Below are 19412 nucleotides of genomic sequence, written 5' to 3' on the forward strand. Positions count from 1 at the left end.
TTTTCGGCGGGAGACGGGAACGGGACAGTTGCTTTCTTCATTGAGTAATCTAAATAATTAATACGAAGTGGTGTTTTGTGGTTAATGATCGCATTAAGTTAGTCGGAAGACATTCGCGAGTGTTATTATATTGGAGTATTCAATAAACAAAGTGTATCTGCCTATTTTCGCTTCGTGTCGGGAAGCCGCTTCATAACTCAAAAGTTTATGCGGACTTTTGAGTTAATTCGTTTGGGGTTCGGAGTAGGAGTCTACTCCGAGGGTGGGGGCTTAGGTTTCATCATCATCACCTTTCATCATTTCATTAATCATCAAGAAAAAAAAATACGTAAGACATGGCTGTATGGGCATAGTTCCCTTTGCCTTACCCTTCGGGGAAAAACAAAACAAAAAAAAAAAAATCATTGTTTTAAAGTCTTGCTCGTCGGTTTTCTGTGTTCAGTTAAATATTACTTTTATTTCAATACCTAATTAGTGAAGTTTTCATGATATTTGATTATCGTTTACTTTCTGATGTAAATTTATTTAGGTTTATTTAGGTTACGTTTTACATACAAACTATGGAAGACTCGAATCAAGAAAACAAACAGTGTACTTCGTAAGTACGTTTTTGGTTTTGGCACGAATTATACGTATATCTATATAGATTGTATTTAATTATTAGACGTTGTTAATTTTTCAGGAGGTATAGAAGTCCAACTTTTAGTAAAGAGGAAATAAACGCGCTATTAAACTTGATAGAAAAATATAAACTTTTTATTTTAAACAAGTCCATAACAGCGGCGGTGTGCCAAGCTAAGGAAACTACTTGGTCTAAAATAGCGAAGGAATTCAATAGTTTAGAGTTGGGACATATTAGAAACGCAGACAGCTTGAGGGTAAAGTGGGAAAATTTGAAGAGAGATGCGAGGAAGTTGTCTAAGAATGTAATGGACAGCAGCTGCAACGATCTGGATGCGGCGGAAGCTCGCGTCGTCGCGATGATCTCTGAGGCTGACAATATAGGTGCTATTGATACTCCACAGGATATCTTAGATGATGAAGATAATATTAATGGTAAGATACTTCAAGTCATTACAATTATTCAAAGAAATAGAAGTATTGTTTGTTTCATCTGGGAGAAAACAAAAGATGGAACAGGTGATACTTGTACTGAGAGGCAGTGGTATTAGGTAGGGTAGGATAGCCATACTACAAAAAAAAACCCTAGGTAGTGGTCTTAAAAAATTCACAATTTCTATTAATTTTGTAACTATATTAATTTTTCTTCAATATTGTAGGTATAGATGAGCAGAAGGATTCATCAAACAGCTTTGCAAAATACTGGGATGAAGGTGTTGAGTCTGAAGAGGGAGGTAAGACTAGTTTATTAATTTCTATAATTCTAAATGTAACTTCAATACTGGTAGCCAAATGCAAAAGTCAAAATTGTAGTCTATCATATATTTTGTATGTAGGTATGTATTGTCTCCTGGCTACTGAATTAAATAAATAAAATCTATAAAAAAGGCCCCTGACATGACTCATATAACAACTACATACTTACATCTAAGTCACTGGCGACACTGGTCGCTTACCTAAAATGATACCTATACACCACAAGAAGTGCTTATCCAAGGGTGATAGATTGCGCGCAAAAAAAAGGGAAAAAAAAACATCTAAGTAGTAACTGCCTTCCAAAGCATGGGTCATCTTATTTTGGACAACCAATCTCTAATTGAAAGTCTTGTTTTGTTTGCAGATGAACATGAGAGAAACAGTAGGTATGTATTTAGGGTTGTACCAAATGTCTTTTAACATCCAAACAACCTTTTTTTATTACATTTTTAACTATTGTGTCTGGAAGTCTGGACTTCTTAGGTTATAACAAGAACAAAGTACACTATTACAAATTATTTATATACCTCTACTAATTAGGAAAAGATTCCCTTACCCTTCACACATGTACATAAATAACTCTAGACAGACAGTCCTGGCCGAAAACACACTTTATGTAATAAAGGAATAAAATATGTATACTTATTTTTTTTTCTGTTCTTTTTATTTACAATCAGTTGCAATACTTTAATCACATTTGATGCATTGTTATTTATTATACTACTGACAAAAGAACCTGGGAATTTTCGAGGAAGATGTGCACAGCTTTGAGACAGCTCAGAAACTGCCTTTTCTGCCTCTTTTTTGTTAGAAATAAAAGCAACCAATGTTTTTTTATTATTATCATTCTCTCTCTCTCTCTCCTTGGCATTTATTATTCCCATCTGATGGTGGGGTCTGCCTTCTTCGTACTTCTCTTCCACTTCGCTCTATCGGACGTGTCGTTCTCGGAGACATTGCACATACACAGGTCCTTTTTGACCACATCCGCCCATCTTGTTTTTGGCCGTCCTCTTGGTCTAAGCCCTGGTATGTTTAGATTGGCTGTAACGTTACCCACATAATCTGGAGGTCTTCTTTTTACGTGCCCAAACCAACGGAGCCTGCTCTCTTGTAGCTTTTCGGAGATGTCGCGTACGCCGAGACTGCCGCGCACGTATTCGTTACGGATTTTGTCGAGCATCGTCACTCCGCACATCCACCTAAGCATTTTCATCTCAGCGACTTGAATGGTCTGGACTTGGCGCTGCGTTACTGCCCACGTTTCACTACCAAACGTCAAGACTGGCCTGATCATGCTCTTGTACACTAAGCCTTTGAGCTTAACGGGCATACGTTTGTCACAGGTTACACCAGTTACTTCCCGCCATTTAAGCCAGGCTGCCGCTATCCGATGCTGTATGTTTGTGTCCAGGTTGCCAGACGAGTGTAACATGGTGCCCAAATATTTATATTCGTCACACCTGGTGACTTGTTGTCCGTCAATAATGAGAGGGTTGTTGATGGAAGATGGGTCATTATACACCATGTACTGGGTTTTTGAAACACTCAGTAATAGGCCACCTGTCTGCAACTGGCGTTTCCATTCTCCTAAAGCATGGTCAATTTCGCCTCGGGATGTCGCACATATCGCTACATCATCAGCATAGATGAATGTCCAAGGTACCAGAGACTGTGCATTCTCAGTAAGAGCATCCATCACCAAGCAAAATAGGTATGGGCTCAGAACAGAGCCTTGGTGTACTCCTTCTGTGACTGCTATCGGTTTAGTCTGACCAACTGTTGTCCTGATCACTGAAGTAACGTCCCTGTACATGTCGGCTATAATATCAACGTACCTTTCTGGGATATTCTTTTTGCGAAGACTCCACCAGATTGTCTGTCGAGGAACGCGGTCAAATGCCTTTTCCATATCAAGGAACGCAACGTATAGCGGCTTATTCTTAGCTCTAAACTCCTGGACAATCATGCTGACTGCAAACGTTGGATCTACGGTGGATACACCTGGTATGAAGCCATACTGGTTGGTAGATAGGGAACTCTCCTGTCGTAATCTAGCATCTATAACTCGTTCATACAGCTTCATTGTATGGCACATTAATTTAATCCCCCGGTAGTTATTGCACTCATATTTACTGCCCTTTCCTTTGTAAAGAGGAACAACGGTGCTTGTTCTCCATGCATCCGGTATTTTTGCAGTTATCATGGCCTTATAGAACAAATGCGTGAGGATATGGATACCCTTTTCACCCAGACACTTCCAGGCTTCTATGGGGATCCCATCTGGCCCGGGCGACTTCTTGTTGGACATCTTTTTGAGGGCAATTTTTACTTCCTGCGGTGTAGTCAATGGTATCAAACCTAGGTTTTTACTCATTTCAGGAAGATCAACTGTTCTTGTACTTGTGTTCAAGAGTTGTTCGTAATAGGTGTGCCACGCTGTCAAGATGTCTTTATCTGTGTACAACATAGCGCCGTCCTGGCCTTTGACAATCCTAGTTCTAGCTGGGTCTTGCGTTGCCTTGTTCCGAGCCTTCGACAGTTTATAGATCTCCTTCTGTCCCTCTCCACTCTCCAGTGTATTGTACAGTGCCCCTAATGCTCGTCGTCTCTCAATGGCTACAGTTTTCTTTGCCTTCTTCTTAACTATCCTATAAGAATCTCTATCCTCCTGTGTCCTGGTGGACTGCCAGACTTTAAAAGCTTGTTTCTTTTCTTGCAACGCTGTCTGTACTGGCGCACTCCACCACCACGTTTCTCTTGATGTTCTCTTGCCCGATTTCGTACGACCCAAGATTGTATTAGCCGCCGTCATCATTTGAGAGTAACACTGTCTCCACATCGAGTCCACATCGTTTTCCATGTTTATAGTCATGCTTTTTAGTTCCCTGTTAAATTGTTCAGCCTTTTCACCTTTCAGTAGCCACCACTTTGTGATTTCAGGCACCCTTTGAGGTTTTGAGACTGATTGTCGACGAAAAATCATGTCCATGACTACAATACGATGCTGTGAAACAACGCATTCGTCGGGTATTACCTTGCAGTTCCTTATTCGGCCGATGTGTGCCCGATTCGTAAGCAGGTAGTCTATTTGGGTACTATGGGATCCACTTTTGTATGTGATAAGGTGTTCCGGCTTCTTCCTGAAGAAACTGTTCACGATGGCTAGTTCGTGGGCAATGGCAGTAGCAAGTATCGTCTTTCCAGCTTCGTTTGTTGCACCGTATCCGTGCCCTCCGTGTACTCGTCTGAATGTGTGACATTTTGCACCTATATGGCCATTTAAGTCTCCACCGATCACACATGTTTCACTACTCGGTATCTGCTGTAGAACATCCTCAAGTGCAGTCCAGAAAGCTTCCTTTACGGTATCTTTGCAACCGACTTGTGGAGCATAGACAGATAACATGTTAACCACTTCCCCTTCAATAAGAATCTTAACACACATGATTCGATCATTTACCCGTTGAACTTCCACTATATTGTCCAAGTGATTCTGACTGACGACTATAGCCACACCATTTCGACCCTCAGATGACCCTGTGTACATCATTTTATACCCCTCGCCAATATTCCGCGCTTGCGCTCCCCGCCATTTCGTTTCTTGTAGGCACGCAATGTCCACTCTCCGTCTGTGGAACAGCTCCGCAAGTTCCTTCGTCCTTCCTGTTAGTGAACCGACATTTAGTGTCGCGAAGCGGACTTTTAAGTTTTGATTTGGGACTAGCGTCTTTAACCGAGCCCGTCCTTGACTCGGTAGCCCTCGCATATTTGTCGCAGATATAGGGCGATGTGTCTGCGCGTCGTTTTGCGGCGACGCCCTATCAGCTACATACGCTCTCAAAACTTTTCTATTCATCTTTTCTTGTGGGGGGTGGCGATTTTTGGGTTTATTAGTCCAGTGCCGATTGCCATCTGACGCACAAAAACCTGTACTTACTAGGACAGGAAAACCCACGGAAAGGATGTTAGGTTCCGCTTCACAGGGATTTGGTCCTGTGATGAGTGTTGTCTAGTTATACCGCCAGATACTCGGTCGTCAGGGCCTCGTCTGTTGTCCAGCAGGGAGCACCACGACGACTGCACGAGCCGCCGCCGCCAGTTATTCAATACGAACCACCAGCGCGTGCAGGTGAGGTTGACATTTGGGTCGGATATGTTATTGTTTCCGTTCTCCCCTTACTCCCCTTATTTTTTATTATTATCTTTTTTATTATTATCATTATCATTCATAATTTTTATTGACCAGGAAAATCCATGTAATAATAAATAATGTTTACAATATTGCACATTGAACATTCTCCTTACCATTAGTGTTTTCACATTCCAGAATTACCCGCTCTTTGAACTTCTCCCCACAAGAGTGCGGGCTCCTGCTGCAGTGTGTCAAGAAGGAGAAGAAGCATGTCTTCTCCAAGGACCTAAGTAGCAAGGCCATTGAACTCAAGAATGATGCTTGGTTCAGAGTAAGTTTTATAATTTATTTTAACACTAAACAAACTTTTTTCGAAAAAAAATACTTCTTGACTGAAAAGAAAAACCTTATTAAGCATTGAATAATATAAGTATTTTTTTATATATATTTGTGGATCCAATTAGGGATTGTGTCACTTACATAAAGTCATATGTAAGTGAACACCTCAGTTTTCTAAAGTTACAGTTTACACCTAATTTTGTCGTTATGTCACACAGATTGCAAATTCCTACAATAAGCTGAGTCCACAGAAGCGCTCAGCCAAAGTCCTTAGAACTAAGTTTGGCAACATGAAGACTATGGCGAAGAAGGTTGGCTTCAAGGACTATTTCAAAGATCTCAAGCGTAGAAAACACGAAAAATTTGGGGATGATAATTCAAAGGTAAATTATAAGAAAATACAGATTTACCCCTTTAGGATGCCGATATTATTGGTCCAGCAGCACAAAAACCTTGTTCACATTAACTTTGGGCAAAAAATAAGGAATAATACTATGTATAAAATGGCAATTTTCTGAGTAAGGCCTATTTATTTATATTGTGAACTTGCATTGTTCAAAATGTATTATTTATGATTTGGTAAATAAATAAATATTAACTAATTATTATAAAAGCAACTTTCGTAAGTAGTACTAACTACCTAAATAATCATGGTTAAATTGTTTTTTGTAATTGGCAACCCTCAGATGTCACACACACAGTTGCGCGTGTTGATAATATCAATGTGTAGTGTTTGTAAAGCTAGGTTGTTTGTATGAAGTGTCTTGTGCGCTTTGGGTATGGTTATAAAATATCAAACATTAACCGTAACAGCTGCTGGTACAGACGAACCTGGCGTTTGCGCGGCCCAATTCCGTTAGCCAAGTTCCAAACAATTTCGAAAAGCCACAGTGACAGTTATGTGAAGATATGTTCACTTGATATGTCACTGTCGTTTTGCGAAATCGTGTGTAAGCCCGCAGTGGAGCAGCATGGTGGAGAATGCTCCATACCTCCTCCGGTTGATTGAGAGGAGGCCTGTGCCCGGCAGTGGGACGTGTATAGGTTGTTTATGACTTTTTTTTAAGATGTGTAAGTTAACTTGGCTAAGGCCCCAAAAGAGTTAATTAATATTTTTTATTTCTTCTTTCTTTCTTGTCATTCCCTCATTGCTGAGGATTGTGATTATATTAAAAGGGTAAATAACTTAGCCACTATTAGGTGGAGACTTGTAATTAGCCTTTAGTTATTGTCTGGTTATTATGTTAGAAAATGTATATGGTCGTAAATCTTCCTCAAAATAAATAAATGAAATTTTCCTCCACTGGGTTCGGTCTTGTGCTATACATATATACAGCAATTATTTACAGTTTAGGAGAGATGGCCCATATTCAAGATTTTCTGCCTTACTTCAGTTGCTATCCCTTTCTGAATAATTATTTTATTTTACTACATACCTATTCCTAACGAAGTGGACCATTAGCTCAAAAAAAAATAATTGTTACTTAAAATCATGTGCAAGTCAGCAAAGCAAAGGTCATCAACCCCTGAATAACACAATGCTACTTAGCATTATACTATGCCTTACATCAGTCTTAATGTGATATCAAGCATGATATATCATAAAATATGTGTACTTGACCTGGTCCACCTACCTAATCGGTGCTCCTCAAGTATGGTTACTTATTTTTTATTTACAGGACATTAAAAAAGAACCCCTGTTTGAAGACAAAATGAATGCAGACTCTGATGACTACAACAACCATGAAAGCGATAATGATGTGCAGTACAATGGACACAAACCTAACAATTATGTTGAGGTCCCACATGATCCGCTCAGTTCAGTACTAAATGGAGACTCTGGAATAGGTAAGAACATCACCATCATCATCAGCCCATTAACCCCCACTGCTGGGGCACGGGCCTTCCTTATGGATGGATAGGGAGATCGGGCCTTAAACCACCACGCGGGACCAGTGCAGATTGATAGTTATTAACGACTGCTAATGCAGCCGGGACCAACGGCTTAAGGTGCCTTCCGAAGCACGGAGGAGCACGAGATGAAAACTTTTTTTTTGTGGTCACCCATCCTTCAACAATCGCAGACCGAGCGCGTTTACCGCTGCGCCACTGAGCTCCTCATACATGCATCTTATTGGTTAACTAGTCTGCTTTCCTGACTAGTGTCCATCCGTTTCTTTGTCTTGAAGAATGTCAAATAACATTATAATGATTGACTTTCCAGGCTACGTTCCTCGAATGATTTTTGTTATTATAGCACTTACCCATGATTAGGTGTCCCTAAGCAAGCACAAAGGGAAAATTTTAATTGAAATATTTTTTTCTGAATCGGTCTTGACTTGAATCTGCAAGCCGATACGAGCGTGTTAACGATTACACCACCGGTCCTCCTGTCCATGCGATATACTTTCGATTTATGTATCGTCATTAATGCCTCAAACTGGATGACAGCGGCGGCGGCGCGGCGGCGGCGGCGGCGGTGCGGCGAGCGGCGCGTTCAAATGCTAAGATTTATATTGAAGTGTTCTCGATGGCAGCGGCGCGGCGAGCGGATCGGTGCGCTCTAGTCGAGCGGTGTCTCTGCGTTTGAAACTCGCCTTTTTGTTTCCTTTGTTCTTTGTTGATTCAGATCTTCTTTTGCCCATAATAAATCGCACGAAACAAAAGAACTACAGTCGAAAATGTGTTGTCGCCGTTTCGACATCGCGTTGATTTGAGACACAATTCTATACCGGCGCAACACCGCGCGATTTGGCCGCTGGCGGCATCGAAAACGGAACAGCGGCCGCCGCGCCGCTCCCCGCGCCGCGCCGCCCCCGCTGTCATCCATTTTGAGGCCTAAGTCGACGCCGGCACCATCTATCTATATTGGGTACTAATGTTACTTAAAAATATTTATTCTTCAGAATATTCCTCAAAACCAATACAGTTATGCTGTAAAGATTTTCCTTCGTTTACTATTGTTACTTTGTTTGCAGGTTCCACTCACATGGGGTCTTTCCAATGGAACTATTCTGAACATAAAGAAGTTGTCAAACTAAAAATGGAGTTACTCAATTACCAATTAGAAACTGCTAAGGTGAGATAGTACGGTTTCTTCTTTCACTCAATCTATGTACAAAACGTACTCACGCGTATGGTCCCTCTCTATTACAACTTGTACCTTCTTGGTATCCTAAAAAGATAAGATGAACTGAGTGATCAACATATCATCTTTAAAGTTAGTTCATTGCATTACACAGGAGCTGGCGATCCATTGGTTTTCTACGACATGATCACTGTTTAAGATTTATGAAATAACATTTTTATTTATATATTTTTATTACAACATAACACAAGCGCATAACATAACAAAACAAATAGTTTATTGCACTACTATTGCTAAGTAGTAATCTCTTCCCATAGGCAACCTATAAATAAAAACAAGTAGAATAGTTATGAAATACGTTTTAAAATTATTCCGGACTATTTCAACTTTCAGCTAGAGAGAAAGCGAATAGAAGAAGCGATGCAAGAGGAGTCATCGGCGCGGGCTGCGCGTGCGACAGAGACGGCGCTACGGCTGCGCGCGGCGCGCCTCGAGGCGGCGGCGGCCGCCGCGCGCCTGCCGCCGCGCCACCCCGCGCTGCACTTCCCGCCCAGCGAGGCGCGCGCGCAGCTCTACCTCGACCAGTGCCTCACTATCAACACTTAAACACCCTGTACACGTCCCATTACTGGGCACAGGCCTCGTCTCAATCACCCAGTAAAGGTGTGCCCACTGCTCCACTGCGGATTGAGGTTATGAGGAGTTCCTAAATGTAGGTAGGTAGATCGATTATGTTACATTTTACATTGAAACACATTGGCCGGTCGCACTTTGGATGCGGTTTCGTACGAATTCGGCTTTTGCGTGCGTGTACGTACAAATTATTGCATATTCATGACCAAAACGCACCCAGTATGCGTACTTGGATAGTTAGAATGCTTCCTGCGTGTTTATAACGCACATTATACGCGCGAGTCGAATTCCTACGAATTCGCTTAGTAGAGAGTTCGAAGTTATGCGAATTCCCAGTTTGGTCTTCTCGAGTACAAACATCTCTTACTCTTTTTTATTAAATCGGTCGCTACGTACTAACGTCTGGAAGTGACTACAAATTCACCAACTCATACAGATGAAGGGAATAAGATTATATTGAAAGTTGCTTCGTCAATCAGCGATTGATGTTACAAATGTTATTTTATAATTATAATGGAAAAAAAGAAAGAAACATTTATTATAAATATAATGGTGCTGATTCCCGTAGACACCATCTAATATTATTATTTTATTTAAGTTATACCTGTCATTTTCTTATCCACCGAACAAGGCATAAAATTTATGGAACACAGTTAATTTTAGGCAGGAATTTAGAAACCCTCCCAATTTTTTATATTGGCCAATGAACTGACAGAATTTAGTTGACAGCACACGTCAAACGAGTTGCATACCAGCGAGATGCCTATTTTATTCGCCCGGGTAATTCATTTAAATTAACAGTTGTCGATTATCGGCGAATAAGAAAATGACAGGTATAACTTAAAATAAAATTAGGAGGTGTCAGCAGTAATCGGGGCCAATATATGCATTTTAATTTTTTATATTTGCCCCACACTACACTTTAAAAGAACATACTTTGTTAAAGCGATCAATTGGATGTTTGTTGTAGAATAATAGTTAAGAGTATTCGAAGCATCTGTTGTAATAATTTATCTCTCTCCACTGTGATAGTAATATAAGTTTTAATTTAATTATATTTTAGGTTTGAGTTTATAAAAGTCGAATTTAAACTTTTTAAGCAATGTAACAATACTTACTAGTCCACATTTTATCCTATTTCCTGTACAATTAGAGATTGAGAAATAAATACGAAACGAATAGATACGAAAATTTGTATATTTTACTTGATTGCGTTTTACAGATGATTAAATTACAATTCAATATTAAAATTATTATATTTAATATGCATTTGTACAATTTCATCTATACCTAACTACTCTACGACGTCTATGGAATATATTACATGTACCTAGCTAATATACAGTACGCTTTTTACACTGATACGGTCCTACATCTACTCGTATAAAGTACAAAATGTAGGTACGTACATACATGCTACGGTATTAAGGTTAAGTAACGACAAGCCACAGAATAAAGATGAGCTTCGACATAGTTTAGTAAAATTGAGCATATTGCTATCGTTGAGTGTCAGTTCTATGAGCGCCACTGTTATTATTGAAAGCAGTCTTGCAATTGGAAGATATGTTGTTGATTTCTTATCATGTTTTCTCTTGGAATAAACAGTTAAAGGACGATGAGTCAAAACGTCCCCCTCCATCAAAAGATATCTCATTCGAAGCGTCTTAGCGAGTTGATATTCTTGTTCTATGGTGGCTTTCTCGAAATACCCGGGGTTTAACCGGAATTCGGGTTTTTAAGTATGATTTTGGGTACCTTCTGGTATATCATTGTTTCAACCAACAGATTCCAGACATATCTCATTCGAAGCGTCTTAGCGAGTTGATATTTTTGTTCTTTGGTGACTTTCTCGAAATACGTGGGGTTTAGCCGGAATTCGGGTTTTTAAGTACGATTTTGTGTACCTCCTGGTACATAATTGTTTTATTTTATTTCTAAACCCCATAAATTTTGAAGCTAAAACCAATTGGTAGTCTTTTTACAGACACTAATGAAACTACTAACACGTATAAAGTATCTAGTGGGGGGGGGGGGGGACGTAAAAACTTTGGAAGTAAAAAAGCTTTTGTAAAATCATACTTCTCACTAAAATTGTCACAAACAAATTAATTTACATTTTTACCGACTTCATAAAAGGTGCAGGTTGTCAATTCGACCGTATATTTTTTTTAATATTTTCGATTGTTTTCAATAATAACCGTATTTTTATGATAGCCAAGTATATGTTAACCTTTTAAGATATGATTACATCACTGCTTCAGTAGTTGAGTAGATTAATCTTGTGATTATTTTGTCTAACATTTTGAACAGTTTCACATATACTTTGCCTTTAATCTTTAGTAATTGGTTTTATCTTTAGTAAGTACTTCTTATCAATATGTTTTCGACACCAGTTCGAGGAACATTGAAATTAGGTATTTTTAATATAAGTAACATTAGTTCTGGGGGGTTAAAACGCCACATCGAAGCGATTCATCTAAAAAAGCAATATTGCAATTTGACATTTGCGCATATAAAACTAAGTGCGCAATGCAAATAAATGACAAATAGCAATACTGCTTTTTTAGATGAATTGCTTCGATGTGGCCATTTAAACCCCCTTATGTCGATGTCGGATGAAACAACACAGATGAATCACGAACTCTGATATAACGATGAGTTATACTAAGTAAACACGTCATAGAAATCACAAATAATAAAACATGTGTAACCATGTCGCTTTAACTTATTACACGAATTGAATCCAATGTCTCAATAATTGTCAAATGTGTTAATGCGACAGTGTTCTATAGCCTTTACATGAAGTTCCCTTGTAATGCGTCATTTTAGCGGGACTATACTTGCCAATTAGGTAGTTTCCAACTAGTCAAATCACGAAATTATTATTATTATATTAATTTGTGTGAAAAAGCAACCTGTGACGTCATAGAAAAACGTGACAAAATGTCGCATTTATTATTATATTTTTCTTTATTAAAATTCATAAATAGGTTAAATAGAAAAATTATTTCATAATTTATCTTTGACCTAGGAAACTATCCAATTCTGGCTGACACAGACTTAACCGACTTTTACATTGTCTAGCTTTTAAACTAGTGCCGTCTTTCACTTACAATGAGTGCAAGAAGGAGATAGAGCTAGTTTTAGTCCTGTTCAAATTAAGTTGATTATTGCCCGAATCGGCGCCAATATGTTTTATTATTTGTAAGTTTTGTTCACTGAACGTCCCAAACGGCGTCATACAATGCTCATACATCGTCACAGTCAGTTGATAGCTAAACTACACGACCAACGGTCTTATAAAAATCACACGTACACATCTATAGTTAAGATATTGTTGCAAAATTGTATAAAACTGGACGGACAACTCAACTCACTACTGCAAAATGAGCATCCAGCAATTCAAAAGTTGCTTTACTATTCGCGGAATTCAGGCTTAGTACATTCAGATTAGTAAGGGTTGTACGGTCACGAGCATTAATATGTATACACTTTGGTACCTAACTTTTTTGACAAATTGAACTGTAAGTCTCACTAAATGTCAAATATGTTAGTGCAACAGAGTCCTAAAGTGGGTACATTATATTGCTCATGACTGTAACTGATGGTTTGAGGCCGTAACCATAGCATAGACGGCCATATTGCATAAACATTACAATGTAGATTACAATGCAACAAAATATTTCAAATAAAAGATGCTTGGTAATGTACAAATCAGTGCACTAACATGAGTTACAAACATTTTAGAACAATGTTAAGTAGCTCATGTTACGACGTTGGCTGTACCTACAATGAATTGTAATTTACAGTTGTCATGTTTATGACATAGTGCCTAGTCATTTTGGAAAATGACTCCTTGCACGCGATTAAAATATTACCTACGTACGGTCACGAGTACCAATATGCATACATTTTGAAACCATGTCACATTAACTTTTTTGACAAATTAAACCGTACGTGTCATTAAATGTCAAATATGATAGTGCGACAGGGTTCTAAAGTGGGTACATGATATTGCTCATGACTGTACAAGGTATGGTCTATGCGACTTATCTTGCTTGGTCTATAGGCACTACTTTTATCTATCTTCATATACATTCTTCAAAAGCGTTTTACATAATGTATACTTATAAACATGTACACAAAGACACACTCACTTCTGACAGTCCACATTGACTGATAATTTGTTACTGTGTGAATTTGTGTGCGTATTTATAACTTACTATGAAGATACCCTGCTATTCTGATTGTATTATGTTCCAGGGCCGGCTTAGTATCCCATGGAGGGAATCATAAATAATACCGGCGATGTAATTCTTTCTTAATACTGCACGTCGCCTCCCTGATTCTACTTGCAAAACATCAACGTCTAAATCCAGCCCTGTCTTAAAATCGTTCAAAAGAAAATGTTGTAAATGGCAGCCTTCAATTTATTGTATCTATATATACGCTAACATTTAATAGAAACTTGGTTACAGTTTATTCGTCCGTAGTGGCAGTCATGTTGATGTATCGTACTACCTATCTCAGCTTTCTTTGGTAATGTGTGCACGACCGATCTGTGATAGGATTCGTGCTTCAGAATACTACTCGGCTCCCGGTTGTCACACTGGGATGTGGTCCGGCCGAACAATGTATTCATCGCCCTTCCGCAGATACGCCTCGTATCGCCCAGGATTTCGTCCCGGTGTACGATCTTCAATTATAATACACAGCAGTCACCGCTCTATGTACAAACATCGTACATCGTCCCTATAGTTGAGCAAACCCATCCGTCACTAACATTCCATCTTGAGAAGCTTACTCTTTCTCATCGCACCTAAAATACTCCATCCAATCAAAAATCCAACTCTAAAAAATTCGATGTTTATCGTCGCCAAACCCAACTATAATTACGAGTGCAACTACCCTCATTTCATCATAAGACCAGGCGCGACATCGGCGCGTTTTGTTAGGTTTATATCTGTAGGGTCGCGATGTTGGGCATGCCGGAGTTGTGCGGGGTGAGGGGGGTGAGCGGCGTGGTGGGGAGCGAGGGGGGCACGGCCGTGGCGGGGGTGAGCGGGGTGTCTGCCGCGGGGGGGTCGCAGGCGCGGACGAGTGTTCGTCGCAGCTCCATCGCGCGGGCCGCTAACGTTCGGGCAGCCTCTGCCATCTCTGCCACGGCGCTGGCGCAAGGGAACTGTTGCGCGGCTGCTTTCGTTTTCGCGACCGTTGCGGCTAAAGCGTCCGATAGTGCGTCGGAACATCGGAGAGCTCTCGCTTTTAGACCGGCGTGTTGAGCGCTCCTAAAAAGAAAATAATCTTATAAGTATTTTTGTCGACACGTTTTAACAACTTAATCTAATTCCTTCTTGAAAGAAAATGCTTTCTGATGTCTTAGCATAAAAGTAAGAATTCTCTTACACTTTAAATACGCAAAATGACATAAAATATCCAACAATACAAACCTATGAACAGTATCGCCAACATGGACTATCCTGTGCGCGCTGAGCACAACAAACTTCCCGTGCGCTAGGAACACATCGGGCGGTTGTCCCATCTCTATAGTTCTGAGGAACGCTTCCACGGCGGTAGACAGATGTGCTCCATAAGTGGCTGTCTGCGCTGCGTAGAACGCAGCCAGCTGGCGGTCATCGGGAGGGAGGCGAGTCGCCGCAGCTACTGCGCTCACCTGATTGGAAGAACATTCTTTGTTAGTTGGGCAACAATGAATTTGAATGGATGGATTGTTGTTGTACCTAATACAATATCAACAGGATCTGAACATGTATTTTCAAATCTTCTCTTTTAGAGGATACAGAACATCCTCCACCGAGCTGTTCCAATGTGGCTCATTTCAAATCACTGTACTGTTAGGTTTCTGACCGACCGAGGATCCAAATAGTCTAACCACTTTCTTGCTAAGTGCGCATTTTGAGAAGTGCACCAAATGCGAAATGTGCGTTTTTTATCGAGTGTACATTATGCGAAGTGCACATTCTGCGTCAGACCCTTTTTAAGTCTTCCTCTGCTACGATTTTTAGGTACCCCCGTTACGAGAGCGCTTTTGCCACCTAGTGACCAGTCCTAATACCACAAATTATTAACGAACCTCGCCAGCGTGGTCGGCGTCTCGTACGAGCGCGTCGAAGGACGCTCGCAGCTTGTCAGGTAGCGCGGCGCGTATCTCCGCGTTGCGTCGGCCGACCGCCGTCCGCGACTCCAATCGCACGTAGTCATACTCTTCCGTCCACTCGTGTTCTGGCACTATCGCTGATCGTCTGCAATGTCAACAAGACATCATTATTCACCAATTGTTTTCTTTTCAACCATCTAATTCAGCTTATAAAGCCCTTCTGTTCACATATACAACCGTTAACCGCTACACAAGTTTCCAGACTACATTAGTATATATCTAGGCGACTACAAAGTACAAATTTTGTTACAAGCGAAAGTTAAAGTAAGTACTCCATACTCTTGGCACTGTCACACACACACACCAGACCAAACGTCTCACCTAAATAGTAACGACGCATTTCCCTGTATGAACGAGGCGGCTCTCCGCACGTCTTCTGTCAGCGACCGCGCACACGCCACCAGCTGATCCAGCGCGTCTTGCGTCCCGTCTGTGGGCTCTCTGTCTCTCTCTAGTCTCTCCGGTGCCCAATCTCCCGCGTCCAGCGCGCTCGTAGCTTCGTGCGTGATGCGTTCCGCGTCCTTCAGCGCTTTGACTAGCGGGCGTAGCTTTACTGCGATACCTGCAAAGGGATTTTAAATTAGTTTGGGTCGATGTGGTGTTGAGTAGAAGATTGAAAGAGAACAGTAAGAAGAAATTAAATTACCTTCGTCTGTACTACACTTATGTCTAGAGTCGGTTGCACTTCTATGCTCCAAGTATTTGTAAAATACATCTTTCGAAAAATGTCGCTTTCTGAAGATTTGACTGTGGTGAGATTTGGTCTTTCATGTGAAATTAGCATAGGAGTCTTAGCTAGACTACTTATAGCCTCTTCTCCAGACTATAATCTTGGTGTACCAAAACAACCAGTGCAATTAAAACTTGGGAAACTTATGAGAATATGGCGCAGTTCTGGCCAGAGAGAATAAAGCCTATGGAATACTGAGACATAAAACTAACTTCAGTCGTGTGAGCTGTGCTGTGAGGTGTACCCTGGTGTCAGGATTCATCGAAGACGTAAGTATTGAAGAAAGCTACAACCAACCTTTATCTTGCGCATCGTGCGCGTTAGCAAGCGTGGCATCAGCGAACACTGCCAAGTCATGCAGCGCCGCCCGCAGTCTTGCTCCAGCCACGCGCACGTCCAACACTCGCGGCCGCAGCGCCCCGCGCCGCCGCCACCCGGGCGTCACGTACGAGAGTAGTCTTGATACTGCTGCTGATGCTTCCTCCTGAGAAGTGAAAAAAGTTTTAGAGATTGTTCGTAATTGTGTTGACCAATAAACGTATGCTAAGTGGTGGGGGCAGCACTGTCAGGTCAGTATAAGCTTACCGCCGATGAGGAACGGACGTGTTATCAACATTGCGTGCTGTGCATAACCAAAGTACCAATGTATACTTGTTATTTGTTACCCAAACCCATTGGTACCGATTACCATGGTAAGACACTACAGTAATAATTTTATAATGGTGTTAGCAATCTCATTACTTTTTATACTGAATGTGAAGTGGTTTTAGGTTCTCAAAAGATGTGCTTGCCGTAGACTTTTATTAATAAGAAGAACTCAAATGATAAACTCAGCTCTCAACATCTAGGCATGGGTGGACGCCGTCAACCAGTATACGTAAGCGAACATTTGTCACCTGCAAACAAAGCTCTACATGCAGCTGCACGTATTAAGGCAAAGGAGATGGGATATAGGTTCACTTGGATACGTAACGGTCGAATCTTTACCAGGAAGGACGAATTCAGCGAATTTATACTCATCCGTAGCAAAGACAGTTTAAAATTGATGAAGTAATTGATTTAACTAGTGTCAGTGAATGGTGTGGATTAACGGCTTTACATTCGATATTTATTATCAAAACGTGCGTGGAATAAGAACTAAAACCAGCGAAATTTTCAAAAATATCTTAACTAATGACTATAAAATTATTGTTTTTACTGAAACTTGGCTAAACTCTAGTGTTTCTGATAGTGAGTTTATTGACTCACGATATCTGGTGTATCGCAGAGATCGTGACTACTCCAACAGCTCTAAATTGGATGGTGGCGGTGTCATGATTGCAGTTTCTCGGGAATTTCCATCCTCTCGAGTACAAAGCTGGGAAAGCGGCTGCGAGGACCTTTGGGTGAATGTTAAACTATTAATAAACAATCGCCAATTTAATATTTTTATATGTGCAGTTTACTTACCATCACCAGCCAATTTAGAAAGGCAGCAGATGTTCTTGGATAACGTAGACATAATGATGAATAATAATAACATGGACGCAGTTATGATATTAGGTGATTTTAATCTTTACTTTATTGATTGGAGCCTTCTGGGTGATTGTTCATACACTACTCCAAAGAATTATGATAAAAAAGATACAGGATTTTCATTGGTTGATTTTATTGCGTTAAATAACTTGTATCAGGCGAATTATATTCGTAATGATGAAGGTAGAATTTTGGATCTCGTAATTAGTAATATGGATGGCGTAAGTGTTTCTGAATCATTAGATCTTTTAAGCATACTGGATACTCACCACCCTGGCATAATAGTAAATGTACCGCTACAAAATGATAATAATAATGTTTCGAGTCTTCGTCCATGTGACCGCATCGATTACAACTTTTATAAGGCGAACTATAACTTAATTGTGACTGAGTTGTTTTGCGTTCGCTGGCAGGATATATTCAATAATTGTGACAATATCAATCAAATGGTTTTAGCATTTTATACTACACTGAATAATGTAATCGATAAAACAGTACCAAAGAGGCGACCCAGATCTTCAAAATATCCTGTATGGTTCAATAAAAAGCTTATAAACTGTTTGCACCATAAGGGGAAAATTCGTGCTAGATATCGTAAGTTTGGCAATCCGCGTGATAAAATAGAATATGACTTACTTAGAGAACGCTGTCACAAGCTGATGAGCATTTGTGAAAATGAATATAAAAATAGCATGGAAAGCAATATACGCAAAAACCCAAATGTATTCTGGCGTTATATAAAAGACAAGCGCAAAGGCCGTTCGACATTTCCAGCTGAAATGAAATCGGATGATGTTGTAGTTTCCACAGGGACAGATATTGCAAATCTTTTTGCCAGCCATTTCTCATCTGTTTACAGTACGGACGTCGCTGCCAGTTATACATCAGGTTTAGTATCAGATAAGTGCATCTCAGTGGTAAAGTTTAGGGAGGCAGAGGTATCCGCAGCAATTAAACATCTTAATATACATAAAGGCTCTGGTCCAGACAATATACCGCCCTTATTTGTGAAACGTTGCAGATTAGCTATTACACTTCCGTTGACCATTATTTTTAATCGGTCATTGCAAGACGGCCTATTTCCCGATGAATGGAAAAGAGCTAGAATACTTCCGATACATAAGAAATCTGATCGCTCTAACGTTAAAAATTATAGGCCTATTTCTATTTTGTCGTGCTTTTCTAAATTATTCGAGTCATTGTTGTATCCTTACCTCTACAATCACGTTGCAAATGATTTATCGGAACTTCAACATGGTTTTAGGAGAGGTAGGTCAGTAGAAACTAACCTAGTTTCGATAGTGTCAGATATATCCCGTGAGGTAGATCGAGGCCTACAAGTTGATACTATATACACGGATTTCAGTAACGCTTTCGACAAAGTTAATCATGCAGTCTTATTGGAAAAACTTAACCA

The 19412-nt window shown here is 40.2% G+C and overlaps 2 protein-coding genes across 2 annotated transcripts in view; one reads left to right on the forward strand and one right to left on the reverse strand.

Moving 5' to 3' along the window:
* Nucleotides 1-10835, forward strand: LOC126372502 (myb/SANT-like DNA-binding domain-containing protein 3). Its single transcript, XM_050018300.1, has 9 exons — nt 1-598; nt 683-1056; nt 1281-1355; nt 1742-1763; nt 5708-5843; nt 6070-6234; nt 7531-7699; nt 8830-8930; nt 9333-10835. Exons 1-9 carry the CDS (start codon nt 561-563, stop codon nt 9543-9545), a joined length of 1293 nt encoding a protein of 430 aa, XP_049874257.1. The 5' UTR covers nt 1-560; the 3' UTR covers nt 9546-10835.
* LOC126372471 (breast cancer anti-estrogen resistance protein 1) overlaps nt 10752-19412 on the reverse strand; it is a 17928-nt gene continuing 9267 nt past the window's right edge. Inside the window, exons 5-9 of the mRNA XM_050018251.1 lie at nt 16778-16964; nt 16072-16312; nt 15667-15835; nt 15023-15246; nt 10752-14860 (exon numbers count right to left, since the gene is read on the reverse strand). Coding sequence (XP_049874208.1) covers nt 14530-14860; nt 15023-15246; nt 15667-15835; nt 16072-16312; nt 16778-16964 — 1152 coding nt within the window. The 3' untranslated portion in view covers nt 10752-14529. The remainder of the gene's footprint in view (nt 14861-15022; nt 15247-15666; nt 15836-16071; nt 16313-16777; nt 16965-19412) is intronic.

The sequence above is a fragment of the Pectinophora gossypiella genome, chromosome 14, assembly GCF_024362695.1.
Source record: "Pectinophora gossypiella chromosome 14, ilPecGoss1.1, whole genome shotgun sequence".
Classification (NCBI taxonomy): Eukaryota; Metazoa; Arthropoda; class Insecta; order Lepidoptera; family Gelechiidae; genus Pectinophora; species Pectinophora gossypiella.